Genomic DNA, 18466 nt, shown 5'->3' with positions numbered 1-18466 from the left:
GGAAGGGGACCTCGCTTCGTCGGCATAAGCAGCACCAAGACAGACAGGGCAGGCGGGTGGGTGGAGGCTCCGGCGGACGAATATCATGGAGAGACTGTCCGCGTCTTCGGCCCTCTGCCTCTCGTCCATCGATTTCCGTCTCAACCACATCGGATCATCGCGACTTCGCAATCTCACAGCCCAGGGCTCCCCAGGCCACAGCCTGACATCTCAACGCGATATGACGGCCAGACGACACCGGCATTAGCTGGCCATGGCCAGTCTGTCGCATGACGTGGGTATGGCCCTCATTGCGTAACAATGCGAGTGGCGGGTCATCGGCCAAGATCCAGAGACGAGTTCCGCACAGCGCTGCGCCTGCTGGTGCTGCAACTTCTGGCTGTCCAGCGTCCTCTTCTGGCTAGCCAGCCTGCCAATTCTTCAAACGGCGCGCCCGGCCTGTTGGTTATGAGTCAGGGTCATCCTCCCACGGCTGCACCACCATGCTCAAAGCCGCTTCACCGACCCTAAAGACCGGATTTATGCCCATATCCGTGCGGAAGTAGCAACGCCGGCGAAGCTGCAGCCCCGATACCTTGGCCAGATAGTCTTCTATCCCTTCCTTGGCCCGACCGAACCGCGAGCCCTCACACCGCATGGCACGACAAGCAACCCATGCGCAGGCTTACGCTCCAGTTGCGTAGGAGACTGGCGTGACTGGCCGAAACTCTAATCATTTGTGGCCGTGGGACCGTCTTGGCCCTGATCAACTGTTCACGAAGAAATTTAAGAAACGGGCGCTGGCACTCGTTGAAAAGGGGGCTGCATCTCGCTGATCGTGTTCCTGCCACAACCGCGAGATCTGCTCCGGGAATCAGGGGACGACGTTGGAAGCTGTCAACATCCGGATGACAAATGACATGCTGATGACTCTGTTTCAATGGTTGCTTCCACAATACCATACAGGGATCCGAGGAGACGAGGAAACAGACGCAGTTCGCGGCACGGGCTCCGACCAGACGAATGAGACGGCTACTGCCTCTGTACTCCGCGCCCTTCGTGCCTGTTATGCTGTAGCGGGATTCTTAGTAGCTGCTGGTCAGGGACCAGAAAACGATCGACCTGCTTACACTCTTGCTTGCATAAATCGCCACGCCCGAGAAGGCGTCTAGACCCGAGCTGCCCCATTCGAAAAGCTTACACCGTAAGCCTAACTTGTGGCCTCGTGTGACAAAAGGCCAGCTTAGTAATTCAAGAAGAAACGAATTTGAAATGGCGTCGGAACTTTGGGGGTCAGAGGCTCGCTTTCAGTCAAGTGTGTGCTGGATATCAGGACTCTCTATTCTACCTTCTAACACCAACTACGTAGTGGATGAAATGTTCAGTTTCTACCGAGTAAAAGCATTCCTTAAGCGTAAGGATCACTTGAGTTGCCTCAGCTGCACGCAAAGCTGTAGCGCAACGGTATATGGGAATTGCGATCACTAAACAGTAACACCACCATCACGGCCTCGGCCATTGAATTAGGCGCATGTGAGCCTTTTGAGCCGTCGCAGTAACAGCCGTTGCCACTCGGGATGACACCATCCTGTCCCGCTCGCTGCCGCCTTCGTACCCGGGGTAGTTATCTGGTCAACCAACGCCGCGTGTAAGCTGCAGCCGCTGTGAAGCACCTGGATCCCGTCTTTGGCGTACACAGTCAGATTACCAATATCCCGGGCTGTCACTTCAAGTTCAGACCTTGGCAGTCGTTGTCTCTATCGTCGTGGTCGTTGGACCCTTCATGCAGTAGAGTAGGTTCATAGGGATGACTCCCCTTGCCCGCATGCGACCGTCTCATTCTCCCTGTCGCCGAGTCGATGATTGGAATGCCCTTGTCGTGCAGGTGATGCAAGCAGTGTCTTCCAGTTGCAGAAACACCACCGAGAGAGAAGCGGCAGTGACCGCGCCGGCTCCACACGTGCATCGAGGCACCCGGGCCCCGCATTGACCACCCTGCAGCCGTCCACCCCGCCCATCAGGGGGAGAGCAGCCTCACGTCAGAGCCAACCGTCATTCGCCCGCCAGTTTCGACATCTTGCACGATTTCGCTTCACCTCTGCCCGCCAGCTAGCCTCGCGACGGACCATCGAGCCTCCGAAAGAATACCTGCGTCAACCCGAGCTTGGACTACTACAGCCTCGCGATGGATCTAGCATACGACCACGTCCAGGAGAGCACTCTCCCCACGCACGACGATAAGAAGAAGGACGGCTCCAAGGACCCCAAGAATGACCAGCCGCAGGCCTCGCTGAACGAGGACCTCCAGGAGGCCTACAAGGCTCTCTCCACGAGCGCCTGGGGCATGCGGATCGGCGGCTTCTTGGGGAACGCAGTGAAGCAGGTAAGAGAACTGTGGAGGCACCCACGACGGAGGCAGCGGCTAAACCGGACCCTAGGGGCAATCCGTCTACAAGGAAGCGTCCAAGGAGGTCACGGAGCTCGGTGGAGATGCTGCCAAGGGCTTCACATCCATCATCAACCGCACGCGGTCCCTCACCATCAACACCACCGAAGGCGAGGCTTCCGGAGATAAGGGCAAGGAGACCGACGAGACGACGCCGACCAAGACGAGGGGACAAGCCTCCGACGAGGCCATGAGCAACTCGGAAAACTACATGACCAAGATCCGCGCCGAGGCAGCAAGGAGGCTCAAGGAGCTGCAAAAGGCGGAGGACGCGGCCGACGAGGCCCTCCTCCGCTTCGGCACCAACATCAGCAACTTCCTCAAAGAGGCGGTCAGCATCGCACCGCCCTCCGACTCGAACAACCAGGGTCGAACCGTCTTATTCGAGAGCAAGGACGCGCAGGGCAAGCGGGTCATTCACACCTCGAGACAGGACGCGCAGCTTCACGTTATCCACACGAGCACGGAGAGCTTCACAAAGGACCCCGCGACGGAAGAGTTCGCGACATGGGGCAAGACATTCGACGTGGAGAAGAAGACGGAAGACATTAGCAACGACCTGAAGCAGTACCCCGAGCTGCGCACGACGATGGAGAAGCTGGTGCCCGACCAGGTCCCGTATGCTGAATTCTGGAAGAGATACTACTTCCTTAGACACGGTATCGAGGCCGCCGAGGCCCGGCGCCGGGACCTTCTCAAGGGTGAGCTTGGTTGGTCGAATTCCACGACAAAGCGCTAACTGCTACAGCCGCATCCGCCGAAGACGAAGTCAGCTGGGACGACGACTCCTCCGAGTCCTCAGAAGAGGAGTCCTCCGAGGAAGACTCCGACGACGAGGCCGCCCCCGCTACCGCCTCCAAGACCGAGCAGAAGAAGCCCGTCCGCCCGCCATCGACCGAGTCCTCCACCACCATCCAGCCCCCTGTCCAGGCCTCCCAGACCACCCTCAAGCCCGCCGAATCCCGCAAGTCCAACGACGAGAAGTCCCAGCCCGATAGCGACACCAGCTACGACGTCGTGGGTGACAAGTCGGGCGTGCCCAGCCGAGCCCCCAACAGCCCCAAGGGGCGCGAGAAGGCCGACGACAGCGATGACGAGGACTGGGAGTAGGCGTAAAGACTGTATTGCTTAGGCTGGCGTTGCGGGGTTGAACTTTTTTCGTATGGCAGCTCTTAATCTGCGGACTTTTTTGTACATCAGCCGCGGCGAGTAGTGACCCCATCTCCTTGAGACACACAAGTCGGATATTTTTTCCTTCGCTTGTTTATCGCTTCTTCTTAGTGACCATGGTAAACCCGTCCTCATCGACCTCGGGCTGCGGCTTCTCCTTGGGCGCAGACACGAGCTGGGGCGCCTCGTCCATGTCGACGTCCTCATCCTCGTCATCCTCGCTGTCGTCCTCCCAGTCGGTCTCCTGATCGCCGCTCTCCATCTTCTTGTAGAGCCCCTCGACCTTGGCGCCCTTGCGGCTGTCCCACTTCTGGCGCAGGTCGTCGATGGCGTCGAACTTGCCCTTGGCGCAGTCGGCACGCAGCTTGATGATGCGCTCGGCGACGTCGAAGCCCGTCTCGTCGTCGACGTTGACCTCGAACTCGTCGACCATGACCTGCAGCAGGAACGTCTCGACGTACTCGGTGTCGGGCTCCTCGACGGCGTTGGCGGCGGGCACGGCCTGGCCGTTGGTGACCTTGCTGTACGTCGGGAACAGCTCGGCCACGGCGCCGGCGAACCAGTCCCTCTTGTCGGCGGAGTCCGGGCCGCCCCAGTTGTTCTGGACGGCGAGCGAGAGGGCCGGCCACATGTGCAGCGACAGGGCCACGGCCTGCTCGAAAGAAGACTGGCACGCCTCTGCGGAGAGTTAGTACACTGAGGCAGTGATTCGGTTTGAGCAGCTTGACTGACCTGCCGTGATGGGTCCTGTGGTTGCCATGTTGACTGTGTTTGTTCGCGGGGTAGTTTGGAGGGGCAGACAATTCGGTGACAGTTGTGCCAAAATCACAAATTTTTGAAGGATAGTGCGCGCGACGATCTGCACTGTCGTGGGCGCTGTGTGGGGCTTCCCGGGTCAGGCCTGGGCAGGGTCCCGTGCGGAACCTTGAGATTGGGCATCCCGATGCGTGATGATTCCCGCTGCCGGCAGCATGCTTGCTCGACAGAAATGTGAGAATAACACGCTCAATTCTCATGATCAAGTCTCGTAAAATATCGTCAAAAACACGCCAAGCTCTACAGTTTCTTTTCGCATCATTACCTCATTTATTGGTTTAGGTTTTGGTCCCCAGCATCCATACGACAATCGACCAGGACCGCGGACATTATCACCCACTTAGTCTCTATGTGATGTCATCGGTCCCCTATTCCGGTAGCCAGCTTGAGTGCGGTTTCAGGGTCAGCTTTCTTCTGTGCTCCTCCACGACGTGATGGTCTGTCCACTGGCTTTGCCAATCACCTGGGCAGCTTCAAAAAGCATCGCGTCCGCCGGTGCCGAGGGTCGAGTCGTGGTTCTCTCTCTTTAGCTACCTAACGTCGTGATCATGAATCCGCTGAAGCTCAACACCACCTCCGTGGGACTGGCCGTGACGCCAACCGTCGTCTCCACACTCTTCTCACATGTGAGCATTCCTCCCCCATCCTTCCCCGGATTCCTGGACGCGATGCAACCCAGTCGGGACGCGTAGCTGACCCAACAATCCCGCCAGTACCTCAACCGCAACCCTCTGAAACAGAAACCGACCGCCCACCTGTCCTACGACGAAGGCCTGCATCTCGTCCGATCGTTCCTCGAGTTCGCGTCCCAGCACACGGTCGAGGAACTGCAGGCGTTCACGGCCCAATGGGTCCCGCATCCGCAATGGGTCAAGGTGGAGGACGCCGACATCCCGGAGGAGCACGTCGACAAGTCTGCCGGGCTGATCGAGGCGCAATTGGGGCCCGCGGGTGTCCACGCCGTGGGTGGCCGCAAGTGGTGGCAGTGGAGGAAGCCGCAGAGTCCCCTCAAGGCGGAATGGATCGAGATGCGGTCGGATTACCACGAGCGGAAGAAGAACGACGGCAAGACGAAGCGGGTGATGCTCTACGTGCACGGCGGCGCCTACTTCTTTGGTAGTGTCGACGAGCACCGCTACCAGATGCAGCGTCACGCCCGCAAGCTCAAGGCAAGGGTCTTTGCGCCGCGATATCGTTTGGCACCGCAGTTCCCGTTCCCTTGTGGTCTGCAGGACTGTTTAGCGGCGTATTTGTACCTGCTCACCGTCCAAGATCCCAGCACGATCGTGTTAGCGGGTGACTCGGCGGGTGGTGGAATGGTGCTGTCCATGATGGTTATCCTAAGAGACCAGGGCATCCCTCTGCCAGCCGGCGCGGTTCTCATCAGCCCGTGGGTTGATCTATCCCATTCGTTCCCCAGCGTATCCGGTGACAACCCGTTTGACTACATCCCGTCGTCGGGTTTCCACCACCGTCCGTCACGGGCCTGGCCGCCGCCGAACGAAGACGATATGGCGATGATGAGAGAACAGGCCATCAAGGCCCGGGCAGGCAAGGAGAAGAATGCTACGAAACTCAATACGCTTGAGAAGAAGCAGGCCGCTCCAATTGCACTCACTAACTCAGGCGAGGACGGAGCCGCTGTGAATGGTGCTTCCGGGAGCAAGGCGCCGGATCTGGCAGATCCGAATCCCCGCAAGACGGCACTCCAGCTGCAAGTGACAATCGACGGCAAGCTGACCGTAGTCAAGGATCAGATCCAGGTGAGTGGTCCAGTGTTTCTACGGAAGCACGCTAACGTTCGAAGATGTACACAACCAACGCGCTTCTGTCACACCCAATGGTAAGCCCTGTCATGCAACCGACACTCGGGGGACTCCCTCCGTTACTCATCATGGTCGGAGGAGGCGAAGTCCTTCGTGATGAGCAGATCTATCTTGCTCACAAATGTGCAAACCCCTCTAAATATGCGCCCCCCGGTCTGGATGAGGCAGGCTTGGCGCAGGTGGACAAGTACAGGCCAACAGACGTGCAGCTTCAAGTGTGGGATGACCTCTGCCATGTAGCTCCGACGCTCAGCTTCACCCGGCCTGCCAAGTACATGTATCGCGCGGTCGCACAGTTCGGTGCCTGGGCTCTGGCGAGAGCGCAGCACTCGGAGATTGAGATCTTGGACGACGACGATATCTCTGTGATTTCCAGCTCCGCGTCGGAATCTGATAAGCCGGAAGAGGGAGAAAACCCCGAGAATGCACCGCAGCTGGTCGGGAAGGCCGGCATGCCGTTACCCCCGTTCAAGAAACACATGATCCGACAACGGATCACCCGACACGGCGTCGTCCACGACCTGGTGCCTGAGTCTGAGCTCCCTGGGTGCACCATCAAGCAGGAGGAAGTCGGTGTTGTCAGGCCCACGCCGGTTCAGAGGTGGCTTAAGACGAAGGCAACATTTGACAAGAAGTTCTCGAGCACCAAGGCCAAGGTTCACAAGGCCATCATTAAGGATATGGCATCCGGCTTCGTCGATTTTGGTGACGGCGAGAACCCGCCACCGACCGCGCTGGCTGGACGACGAAAGGCTACCGATGAGCTGGTTGATCGCAAGAAGCACAAGAGCTTGGGTCTGGCTCTGTGGTCACTTTGGGGGTCGAAGCACGACGAGATGACGATGGAGAGGGAGAAGAAGGCCGATTCGGGGGCAAAGACGTCCATGACCACGGAGGGCTCAGGTGAAGGAGCCAGGTTCTTCCAGGATGTCGAGCAGCAGGATAGGGCGCCAATTGAACGGCGAGGAAGCAAGAGACGTGTGGTCGTCGATGAGCACCAAACGTCACAGGCCACCGACTCCCAGGTCACAGATTCGCAAACGGAAGTGGACGAGACGGCCGTCGAGGCCCTCATTGAGAAGAGGAGGGAGCAGGAGAAGCAGAACGATCATCTCAGCCCGGACTACGTCCCCGGAACCGGCGTGGCCGGCAAGCGCCCGTTCCTTGACGGCATCGCCCTGCCGTTCAGCCTCGGCAAGAAGGACGCGGAGACGGCGAGCATGATGACGCTGATGTCTGGCGGTGATAGTCGACCCATCAGCCCCATGCCACCCATCGACCGCGACCATGATAGTCATGAAGTCCACGACAGTCAGGCTACTGAGGTTTCCCCTGAGCCGACGCCGGGAGAAGAGGCCAAGCGACCTCAGTTGGATAACTTCGTTACGGCCGCGGAGGACCTCCCCATGTCCAAGGACAAGGGCAAGGGGAAGGAGATCGCTAATGGGAACGTCGAGCAGACGGCGTAATCCCTTCGTTCATAAATTAACCAGCCAGAAATACCCTAGTTTGTACTCTTAGTGTGTAGTAGCCAGCCATCAAAAACGTACCGATACCACATGTCGCCAGCGTTTGGTGTTGATCGTTTACATATTGTTACAGTGTATCGAGGGTATATACAGCTCTTGTACAGCTCATTCGTGGCCTCAACGCCCCTCCGCTTGAATCATCCCGCCGTCCGCATCTCCCTTCCCCTCCCCATCGTCCGAAACAGCTTAATTGACACCGTTTTGCTGCTTCCAGTTCTCGAGGAAACGCTGCGGGGAGCGGGGACCCAACGGGTCTTTGCCGTAATCGGGAGGGAACGCTTCGACCATATCGGACACGAACGGTGTGAGCTGCCGCGCAGTCGTCAGTAAACAGATACAGAATCCAGGACTCAGCAGCAGCTGCTGCCGCTGCTGCTGCGGTAGAAGAACCAACCTGGCACGCCTTGAGCCCCTTCGGGACGACGTACGTCCGCACCTTGTGGAACTGGATGATGTATCCTCCGTACTTCGTGTGTTTACCCGTGGGTCCCGTTCGGTTTCCCTTGTAGAAGCCCTTGTTGACGTCCTTGGTCGTCAGGCGGACGTGCCTGAACTTGAGGACTTGGAGGACGGGCGATGGCCTCATGATGGCGGGGCCGGGGGGTTGTGGACGTGGAGGTGTGCTGATGGGGTTTTGGTTTGCTCGTCGGCGACCGCGACTCGGGATGCCGTGCTTTGTCGCTCGTTTACGTTCGTCAATTGGGGTTCGGGACCGCGTCGTCGTTGTCGTCGGCGTCGATTGGTGATGTGGTGGTCGCCGTCTCCGAAATTTTGGGATGCGCCGGATTAGAGTTGGTCCTCGTACCGATTGTTGCGCGGGAGGCGGGAGCACGGACCCGATGAGAGCCGGTTGGATTTCCGACGACAAGCCGGGGAGGCTGACAGCTGGCGCCGGCTCGTTAGACTCCCCACTCATCTGTTCGTTGCCAGGCGTTCGAACTTCCTCATTTCATCTTAGGCACTGACAGCAACCACCACGCAGAAAGACGAGGCGCTTGTGGTTCAGCCAGCAGTGCAAGAGAGCATGTCTGTACTGGATAACTCTACGATTTGCGGAACTGGTGCTCGCTGGAATCGTCGCTGCGCTGCGTTGCTTCTTCGATCACGAGTAGTAGGCCATTTCAGGGCGGTCGGGTATCTATCTAGGTAGTTCACTTTTGTGTAGCTCCTGTTTCGGAGACCATAACACAATAGAACCATATACCCCTGCGCAGACATGGTCTTGGTCGCCTCTTTTGTCACTTATATTTTTGGGTCTTCTCAACTGAGGTGTCATATCGGCACCCAATTTGGGCTGGGTTGCAGGAGCAGCCAGCTGCCGTCCTGGGAAAACCGCCTTACTGTTGGTCCAGGCTATGCTATGTGAGCACCAGCATCAAGAGATGCTGCCATTGGACGCCTGATTTTGTACCATCTGCAGTCATCTGCCCACATGGTTCGACTTGGATGAGTGTAGGCAACCCCGCTTCAGTACGAAAGATCTTCCGCCTCTTTCTTCCCTTCGCCAATCTTCTCTTGGTCTGAAGGACCGAACTCGCGCCCTAATGTCCGGCCTCGAAGCCATCGCGGCCCTCGGGCTCGCGTGCAATATTCTCCAGTTGATCGGTACCGTCGGCAGCACCATTACAGTCGCAAGAAACATTCTCGAAACTGGCGAGATCGATCCTGATCTGGAGAAACACACCAACGAGTTGACAAGCCTTTTTCAAGACGCCGAGGGGTCTCTGAGTCAAACGTCACAGCACAAAGGCGATAAGGAACTTCGAGCCGCAGCAGGCCAGGTTCTGAAAGCGACTAGGGAGTTCGGGTCCGAACTGGTGAAAATATCAGGCGGCGCATCGAAGGGCAAGATCCGACAAGTCATCGGGGGCACCGTCAAGGGTCTCTGGAGACGGAAGAAGCTCGACGAGTTGGAAGCAGAAATATCGAGATGTAGAGGCATGTTTGAATCGCGATTGTTACTCAGCCTCCGGTACGTTTTCTTTCTTTGACAGAAATGAATCGGTATTGATAGTCACGGTATGTCAGCCATCGCATCGATCTGGGTGCTCTACAACAAAAAGAGAGCTTCGGTCAACTTGACAACTCTCTGAAGAGCTTCATCAAGGGCCTATCAGATGGCCACACCAAGCTCGAGGAACTCATGAAATATCAATCGACTACTCTCATAGACCACGTTACAGAAGAGTCTCGACAAACGCGCCAGGAGATTTCCGCAGCGATAGAACCTGTGGTTCAGAAGATGAATCATGAGGAAAAGCAGCGATTCCTCGGGAGTCTTCGGTACGATACTATGAATGAGCGGCGCAATCGGGTCGAAGCTGCCCATCCCGGAACGTACAAGTGGATCTTCTACGACAGCGAAGCTCCCAATGTAGACGACGGGGACGACGGGGACGAAGATGGAGATTGCGACACCAGATATGTCCCAAAAGACGGCATTCCCGACTTCATCAAATCTGCCAGCGAGAAGATATATTGGATCAGCGGAAAGCCCGGTTCAGGGAAAAGCACCTTGATGAAATTCATGCTTGAAAACTCCCGAATGGCAGATCTCCTCAACAAAACATCTCCAACTGGTGCGAGCAAGATCGCTTCACACTTCATCTGGGCTGCTGGCGCCCCAATTCAGAGAAGCCTCAGAGGCACCTTGTCCTCTCTTCTGTTCCAGCTTGTTACCCAGGACGAGGGAGCACTGGATAATCTCTTATCGAAATGTCCCAACAATCCTCAGCGTCTATCTCTAGGCGACTGGTCCGACCAGCAACTAGCTGAAGCACTCAAAATTGTTTGCAGCAGTTCACGAAGCGTCATTTGCTTGTTCATCGATGGCCTGGACGAAATCGACTCAGACGACACAGACAAAGTTCTTGCTATCATCGATGATCTTTGCACATTGACTCACGTCAAGTGCATTGTGTCAAGCCGCCCGGAACAGATCTTTTCTCGCCATTTCCGCAAGCTGGAAACACCCTCCTTACGCATGCAAGACTTGACGGCACGGGATATTCGACTTTACGTGCGAGGAAAACTTCGCTCTTGGTCTCATAGCCCTGACAGGTATCACGACGTCGTGAAAACCTTATGCGAGAAAGCAGACGGGGTATTCCTATGGGTTGCGCTAGCGCTCAAAAGCCAGCGACTCAGTGCGGAATACGAAGACGACCCCGAGATTGTGGCCCGTCGCTTCAAGCAGCTACCAAACGGGTTGTCTGAGCTCTACAGCGATATGTGGGATCGCTTGAACGATGACAAGTTCATCTACGGCGAAGAAGGAGCGAAGTATTTGAACACGTACTTAACGGCTACGCATGGGGTCCTCGACATGGATGTTTCGACGATGGCATTTGCAACACATCCTGCACTTATCATGGGATCGTCAAAACCACCAACCCCACCAATTCTCGAGCACATGGAGCGGACGCTGGAGAAGACTGCTGTTTGGCTTGAAGTCCGAACAGCAGGCTTGATCGAAGTCAACCCCAAGTCTGAGACAGTCGAGCTCGTCCACAAATCTGCTCTGGAATTCTTGAGAAATGATGCCAAAGGCTTGGAAATCATGAACCTCGACACGAGGCATAGAAAAGAAGTAATACTTTCTCTCCTCGAGGCTAAACTGGCTATCGTTAAGTATAGATGCGACAGTGATCGCCTGAATCAACCCTCACGCCTCCAGAGAACCCTATCCTTTGATCTATGCGACAGAACAAATGGCTTGACCACTGTGCTTGGCGACATAAAGGCTTCATACGAAGATGGAGAAATCACCGAAGTCGACTACTTAGAAGTCCTAGATCAAGCTGCAGCAACGTACCATGCAATCAAACTATTAGGAAACAAATATCCGTTTCGGCAGTGTAAAGAGTTTCTTTCGTCTTTGTCTGGCGACTATTTTGGTTTGATGGCTAGATTCGGCTTCTTTGAGTACGTCTCAACGAAGATCGAAAAACATTCAACGAAAAAGAAACCATCAATGCGGTACCTAGAATATCTCTGGGCAGAAACCTGCAATGCGAGTTACAGTCCAGAGATCCGCTCGTTTTTCAGATCACGGGCAGTCAAGTGGTCGCCGAACCTGCTACCGCGGCAGAACTCCCTTTCCCTAGCCTCACTTATTGGCGGCTACCAGCGTACTGCAACGGGGTTGATTTGTATCAAGCCGCTAAATTCAATTTTCCATTTTCATGAAGTTGAAGAGGTTGCCCTGGGGAGACGATATTGCCACAACATTCTTCAGGATGCTTCGCCCGAACACTGCATATTGTTCCAGGTTTCCTGGAACCGCCGGCCGAATCACCTCTTCGAGCATAATCTGGAGTTCAACGTTTTCATTGAGCTGCCCTTGAAGATGCTTTGGGAGGCATACAACTGGATAAAAGATGAACTGTCCACGTCATTTCTGGATGTCGTGGGTTCTAGAGAAGACCTCATGTCTGCGATGCCTGAGTTGAAGCCTAGGTTGATTTTCATACAGTGCTGGGACCCACCATCAAAGTCACTTGAGTTCCTCGACTTATATCCCGAGAAATACTTTTCCCTCAAGACTGAAGAGGACAAAAGGTTTGTGACAACTGCCGTTATGCAGGAGTTGGTGATGGCCCAGGAGGTGCAGACCTGGCAAGAGGAGAGTAGCGCGCTACCCGCATTCTGTAATAGCAGGATCGCAGACAATTGCTTCGAGACAATCAGCACAAGTCAATTCGAGGATATCCTGATCGAAAGAGGCCATGCTTTCAGGCCTTCGCAAGAGAACCCATGGCCACCTGCAATGTTCGAAGGCATGGCAGGGCCAGGTGTTGGGGAAAACTCGGGGACTGAAGACTACCCATCAACGCCGGCAACAAAGAATGGCTACAATGCCCAAGTTTATACATGGAACATGGGTGGCGAGGAATTCAAAGGTGTCATCGAGGGAGATGGTCTGCGAGTTGTGAGATGACGCAGGTGGCCGGCCTTAGGAGTGCCCAAGTCAAACATGAACTTGAATAAGACACAGTCTGCTCTTCACAATAGAAATGAGACGCATAACTTCTTTGTAGCTCTGTTCGATGGTACCCGCTCCGCATATCTTGTTACTCCTGAGACTAAGATGTTCCTTCCTTGGCTGAGTAAGCTCATAGAAGCTGTTGTCGTCTATGTAGGCAAAACTCTCGTGATGCTCATCCCAAGTCGAGTGCCGCGAGCTGACCGGATAGAGCGGCAAAGCAAACACGTCTTCAAAGACGATCATGCCGTAGCGGGGCCCATAGTCGAAACATGGACGAAAAGAACCTAGGAGCTGAGAGTCGTTGAAGGCGGGTCAGGACGTTTTACACCGTTCAGAATAAGCCCAAGGCTCCATAACTCACGATCAGGTCGATGTGACACCCATGCCAATGTGAGCTGTGAGTAAGGGGCGTGCTGTGAATGAGACCATCGTCGGATTCTTCGGCCTCCGGGGGGAGCTTTACATCTGAATTGAGGCACTGGACGAGAGGAACTGATGCAATATTCTACGCAACACAATGCAGCCACCAACCCTTATTGTTCTGGCTCGCCATACTTAACGAGTACACATTTAACATTTAATATTCTGAAATAATAAACCGTGTCCTGGTAAGCTTGATCAGGCGCGAATCAGTTCTTGTCGTTGAATGATAGCGCTGACATGGGATATGTAACACATAACTGGACGAGAGGAAGGAACCAATGTATCAGCTAGTGAATCTGAAAAGAGATTCAGTGTGTGTGGAGTGATGCTGGGCTTGTCCTCACGAAATCTTAGACCCGGTCGATAGGTTTCCTACCTATCCAACCGCAATAACTTATTTTATATGCTCATTCTTCAACATGAAAACCTCGGGTTATGCTGTAGAGTTCTTCATCCCAAAAGACTACGGTAGCTACTGAAATACGTAAGGCAAGCCTAGTCACATTCCGCGACTTAAGCCAAGTCACTAGCAGGAGGATAACTTCAGACCAGGACTGGGAAGTGTGAGAGTCCCCGATCGACACAACTCCATCACCGCACGTCCTCTCGTCCCTCCTTCATCCGTGCTTTTCCGTCCCCTCCCTTCCCCTACATCCCCTTCGTCTCCGCCAAGCCAAGACCGGGGTCCAGCGAAGAAGCAGCACAACGCCCACACAGCCAAGCCTTCAACACCGGGGAAGAAAAGAGCATACGACACGACAAGACCGCTTGGCTGTGCCATCTCATACCTCTCCCACCGCCAAGTCTGTCACTCGCACTTGGCCATCACTACAATCGAGTCCCGGCAGCGTAGCATCCTCGTGGCGCAGGCGGGAGTTGACCACTTACACCGTCTCCTCTCACGACAGCAGCCAGCGCTTCAGACAAATGCCGAGGACGTGTCTGGGCATGAACGACAGGCCCTCAAGGGTGGTTCCTCAAGCTCAATCTTACGTTTTTCTTTGGAATGTTCCGTCTATGTATGCCTTCTACGGGATGCCGTCCCCATCTTTGTTTCAAGTCCTTCCGATGCCGCTGCTCAAAAAAGCGGACTCGAATGTCATTGTGGCTCCATGTGCCGTCGCAGGCCTGCGTCCGTCCCGCCCGTTTCCCGTCTCTTCCCGTCGTCGTGCGGCCGGGGGGCTTGGGACCCCTACCGGAACGAGATCGTGGAGGGAGGGGGGAGAGATAAAACAAATTATACCCAGCTTACTGCGGCCCAAACGCCAATATTATCCCTCGTCCCTTTTTCCCTCTCATTATATTGCCTAGCCGCTCTCTCTCTCTCTCTCTCTCTCTCTCATCTCCAACGATGTTCCCTTCACTCCTTCAAGTCGAGTTTCGCCCGCTGGAAATCTCGGTCTCGACGACTTTGCTCGTGTCCTTCTTCGTCCGCAAAAGGATGTCCTTGAGCGACCTCCTCGGCTTCTTCTCGATTTTCTCGTAGAGAGCCTTGTGTTCGGTCTGGATGTTGTGTTGGTCCTCGTAGTCGACGTGGACGAACGCCCTCTCGACGTCGCCGAGTCCTGTTTTCACGATGTCAGATGCGGGCTATCATCTGCCTCATGAACGGCACTCACCTTCGACCTTCCTCTGCAAGTCCTGCGCCACGTCATGAGAGATCTTCAACGGAGTCGATTCATCCATGACGATGTCGATTTCGACGTAATACTTCTGACCGGCATGGTAGGCCCGGCACTATTCACTGTCAGACGGCCTCAACACACTTGGCGACTCAACTCACAGTGTCGACTTTGAGAATCCGAGTGTCGTGCGTCATCGCCATGTAAGTCAGCTTGGCGAGGAAGTCCCTCGGCGCGGACTTCCCGACCAGCAGCCAGACCTGCTCAAAGGCGTTGGCGACCCACGAGAACAGGATGAGCAGGGCGATGCACATGGCGCCGATCGGGTCGAGATACCACACGAAGCGGTCGCCAACCACGGACATGATCAAACCGAAGCTGTTGACGACGATGTCGTTGCGGTGGTCGATCTGCGGGCTATTATTAGCGGCTGTCATCCGAACGGGGCTGACGGGGTTCCCTACGAAGAAGACATGCACCGAGGGGTACTTTCGGTAAGCGAAGCAGTAGACCATGAGGGTGGCCTTGGCGAAGATGGCGACGCCCACGATGACGATGGGGACGATGTGCAGTTCCTCAGAGGCCCGCTTGCCCTCGCCAAGAGCGCGTCCTGACTCGACCTGTCCCCCGTATGAGCATCTTCAAACCCGCCCAGGCTAGACGTCACTTGGCAGACTCACCAGCAATTGAATGGCGACCGTGGTCATCAGAGCACAAAAGAGGATGATGCCAATCGTCTCGATCCTGGTTCGTCCCTATTTCATTTTCACTTCTGTCAAACCCCGGAAAACCTGATGCCAAGGCGTCGCGATAACTCACCACCGGATACTTGTAGACGCTCGGCCGGGCGGCCAGCCACGAGGTGATGAGCATTACAAAGGATGAGACGAGATCCATCTGGACGGCTCTTGGTCAACTTCTACGCCGGAACTCTTAAACGAGAGGGTCCTACTGACGAATGCGTCGGCGGCAGTGGCAAACAGCTGGATTTCACACGAGTCAACAGAGTCCGTGAGCGCGAGGTCTTGGTGGGTGGGTGTATACCGATAGGGACCCGGTAGAGACTGCGGCATAAAGCTGGATGACGAAGAGGCAGAAGTTGACGGTGAACGAGGCTCTCACGGCGAACTTGATCTTGGGCCCCATCCTCGCGTCCTCGGCGACCTGCTGCCTCTCCTCATCTTCGGCTCCGAGGAACTGGTCGATGAGCTCGTTCTGTCTGTTGTAGAACTTGGAGAGTTTCCTCTTGTTGCCCTTTGGGTGCTCAATCTTCATCTGCTTCTTGGAGACATTGTCACGGCGGTGCCGGCCAAAGTCGTAGGGATCGGGCCGGTAGAACGTGTCGATGGTGGAGGCGTCCGCCCCGTCGACGTTGGACGACGTTCTGGCGTCGTTCTTGGCCGTGTCATTCGTAGTAGACGTGAAGAGACCTTCGGCCTTGTCGTCCGTGCCAGAGACTGGGGCTGGTGTGATGCTGTCGTCTTTAAGGTGCTGGGCTGGTTCATATTGGGCTTCACCTTTCGGATCAGTTTTCAGATCACCGACAGAGTTGCCTCGAGCTGAAGTGAGTGAAGGCAACGGTCAGCGGAGAGTGGTGGATGGTGTAGTGGGATGAAGCAATGACAAGCGGTGGTCAGTGTCATTGGGTGGGCAGGGCAGTCCGATGCGAGTAGCAACAGCAGACGTCGCACATCTTGGGATGTGATGAACCAGCAGATGGCCGATGCCCGGGGAAGAGGAGGCGAAGGCGAGGCCAAGTCGAGGCAAGGCAAGGCAAGCAAGGCAAGGCTAGAAGAGGGGGGTGAAGGGGGGTGGGCAGGAAAGAAGGCAAGCCGAAACCCACGTACTGGACGATGGTTGGACGTAGTCCTGAGACTCGCGTGGAGTTTGCATTTTTGGGAAGCTATCGAGCTGGGTTCGTTCTTGGGTGTTACTATGCGTTGGAATGGGAAGTGAGGAATAAGAGCTGACGCGATTTGCGAGTGGGAGTAATATATTAAACGACGACGACCGCCCGTCTTGTTGGAATTCATGTCATGCTTCCCAACCGCCTCCGCATTCCGTGCCGTCCGGGGGGAGGGAGCCCGCCGGCGGATGCAAGAGACGGCCCCTTACGTCGACGATTAACAGTAAGCTCTCGCAGAAGAAGACCTGGTTCCATGCATGTGCGGGCGGGCTAGAACGTCGAGAAGAGGGGGAAACATTTCAACCCCTGGAAGGATGACGGCAAGATTTCATGATTTGTGTGCTGGATTCGAGCTCTCTGCCGGTTGTTTCTTTGCAAAAGTCCACGGTTCAGCCAGTCGAAGAGCGGTGATGAGGCACGCGGTTCGTCGGTCAGGGGGCATCTATTTGCGTCTTCCCGGTCGAGGGACAGTCGAGCCGGGTCGAGTAAAGTGTAAGCGAGGGACGATCGTAGGCGGCAAGCGGAGTCGAGTGAAGTAACGGGCCACATTTGGGCATGGTTGGAGACGAAATGGCAGACGTGTCCCTGCGACAGTTTGTCACGATGAGTTGTGGTGCGGCATGGATGACGACCAAAGGTTGAAGACGATCAGGACGACGGTCCGAGCGAGTTGACGATGATTGGAGGGAGGAGCTGTTTCACACCGACGGCCGACCCAGAAGCCGCACCTGCCCTGGACAGAGACAGCTTTTGCCAAGAGTTTGGGGCTGTTACAGGCCTTTCCAGGTGCAGGCAACTGGGCGGGGGTGAATTACGCGGTACGTAGTAGTCGTAGCGTAATCCGGAGCCTCCAGTTGGTTCTTTTCTTCTCTCTTCATCTTTCCTTTTCTGACGGCGAATCAAGACAATTGGACACACGACACTGGGAGCATCGGAAAGTCTTGCATGTTTGTTTCTTCCCAAAGCAAGATTGAACGACACCACACGCAATTTCCCCACTCTTTCTTCGTTTCCAACTTCTCTCCTCCATCTCAGCTCGGATGCGATAGTTGCTTTTCCATCCCTCTGCTATTACGCAGTACACACACACCCACACCACCGTCGCCCATCACCACCAAAAAGTGCAAGATTTCACGGACGAAGCTGTCTCCAGCGTCCCAGATATCGCCAGACGACGCCATTCCACGTCGTCTCTCGTCTCGCCCAGCCTCGCTTGATCTCAGACGCCGAGAAAGCTCCTCTTTTTTCCTCTTTTCCTTGGCTCTCCAAGTTTGAACTGCCCCGGCCAGAAACCCTTCGTGCAGGACGATTGACGACTTCTGGGCGCCCAGGATGCCATCCCATCCCATCTGTGAGCCCATTCAGAGTCAGTTCGCTGCCTCCAACATACGCAGTGCAGCTGTGGTGCATCAGCCTCCGACTAAGCCCCGACCCCGATCGTCGCGGTGGCTCTGACCGTTTGGCCCCAACCAACGCCCACCGCCCACCGCCCACCGCCGACATAGGCAACTCAGCACGTGAGACGAGACACAGGAGTCGACGCGGACCCGGAGAGAGACCCAGTCAGCCACCGCGCAGAGTCGCAGACCCCAGAACTCGAAAAGAAGCAGACCAGAAGGGTGCGGGTGCGAGTGCAGAGGTCTTACGCCATCTTACAGAAGGCTTGCAGATGCGAGAGCGGATGCACAGAGACTCAGACCACGACTAAGGTGGCCATGTCGACTGCCTGCCAGATTCCCGCCAAGCTTAAATTTCATACCCC

General features: G+C 55.7%; 6 protein-coding genes across 6 annotated transcripts; 3 read left to right on the top strand and 3 right to left on the bottom strand.

Moving 5' to 3' along the window:
* Nucleotides 1-2164: 2164 nt before the first annotated feature.
* CkaCkLH20_06205 (BSD domain-containing protein) lies at nucleotides 2165-3535 on the top strand (the record flags this gene model as incomplete). Its single annotated transcript, XM_038888922.1, has 3 exons — nucleotides 2165-2362; nucleotides 2418-3126; nucleotides 3174-3535. 3 exons carry the CDS (start codon nucleotides 2165-2167, stop codon nucleotides 3533-3535), a joined length of 1269 nt encoding a protein of 422 aa, XP_038745723.1.
* A 154-nt stretch (nucleotides 3536-3689) lies between these two features.
* Nucleotides 3690-4355, bottom strand: CkaCkLH20_06204 (pre-rRNA-processing protein TSR2; the record flags this gene model as incomplete). Its single annotated transcript, XM_038888921.1, has 2 exons — nucleotides 3690-4273; nucleotides 4328-4355. 2 exons carry the CDS (start codon nucleotides 4353-4355, stop codon nucleotides 3690-3692), a joined length of 612 nt encoding a protein of 203 aa, XP_038745722.1.
* Nucleotides 4356-4959: 604 nt separating this feature from the next.
* CkaCkLH20_06203 (lipase esterase family protein) lies at nucleotides 4960-7706 on the top strand (the record flags this gene model as incomplete). The annotated part of the gene is made up of 3 exons (XM_038888920.1): nucleotides 4960-5037; nucleotides 5125-6174; nucleotides 6219-7706. The coding sequence occupies 3 exons, from the start codon at nucleotides 4960-4962 to the stop codon at nucleotides 7704-7706; spliced, it is 2616 nt and encodes an 871-aa protein (XP_038745721.1).
* A 246-nt stretch (nucleotides 7707-7952) lies between these two features.
* On the bottom strand, nucleotides 7953-8352 carry CkaCkLH20_06202 (uncharacterized protein; the record flags this gene model as incomplete). Its single annotated transcript, XM_038888919.1, has 2 exons — nucleotides 7953-8075; nucleotides 8161-8352. 2 exons carry the CDS (start codon nucleotides 8350-8352, stop codon nucleotides 7953-7955), a joined length of 315 nt encoding a protein of 104 aa, XP_038745720.1.
* A 958-nt stretch (nucleotides 8353-9310) lies between these two features.
* Nucleotides 9311-12705, top strand: CkaCkLH20_06201 (uncharacterized protein; the record flags this gene model as incomplete). Its single annotated transcript, XM_038888918.1, has 3 exons — nucleotides 9311-9738; nucleotides 9795-11271; nucleotides 12004-12705. The coding sequence occupies 3 exons, from the start codon at nucleotides 9311-9313 to the stop codon at nucleotides 12703-12705; spliced, it is 2607 nt and encodes an 868-aa protein (XP_038745719.1).
* Nucleotides 12706-14544: 1839 nt separating this feature from the next.
* On the bottom strand, nucleotides 14545-16376 carry CkaCkLH20_06200 (cation diffusion facilitator 1; the record flags this gene model as incomplete). The annotated part of the gene is made up of 8 exons (XM_038888917.1): nucleotides 14545-14741; nucleotides 14796-14913; nucleotides 14960-15208; nucleotides 15263-15418; nucleotides 15479-15553; nucleotides 15618-15695; nucleotides 15755-15781; nucleotides 15843-16376. The coding sequence occupies 8 exons, from the start codon at nucleotides 16374-16376 to the stop codon at nucleotides 14545-14547; spliced, it is 1434 nt and encodes a 477-aa protein (XP_038745718.1).
* Between the last annotated feature and the right edge of the window lie 2090 nt (nucleotides 16377-18466).

The sequence above is a fragment of the Colletotrichum karsti genome (genome assembly GCF_011947395.1).
Source record: "Colletotrichum karsti strain CkLH20 chromosome Unknown Scaffold18, whole genome shotgun sequence".
NCBI lineage: Eukaryota > Fungi > Ascomycota > Sordariomycetes > Glomerellales > Glomerellaceae > Colletotrichum > Colletotrichum karsti.
This window is presented reverse-complemented; position numbering and strand designations above follow the sequence as displayed.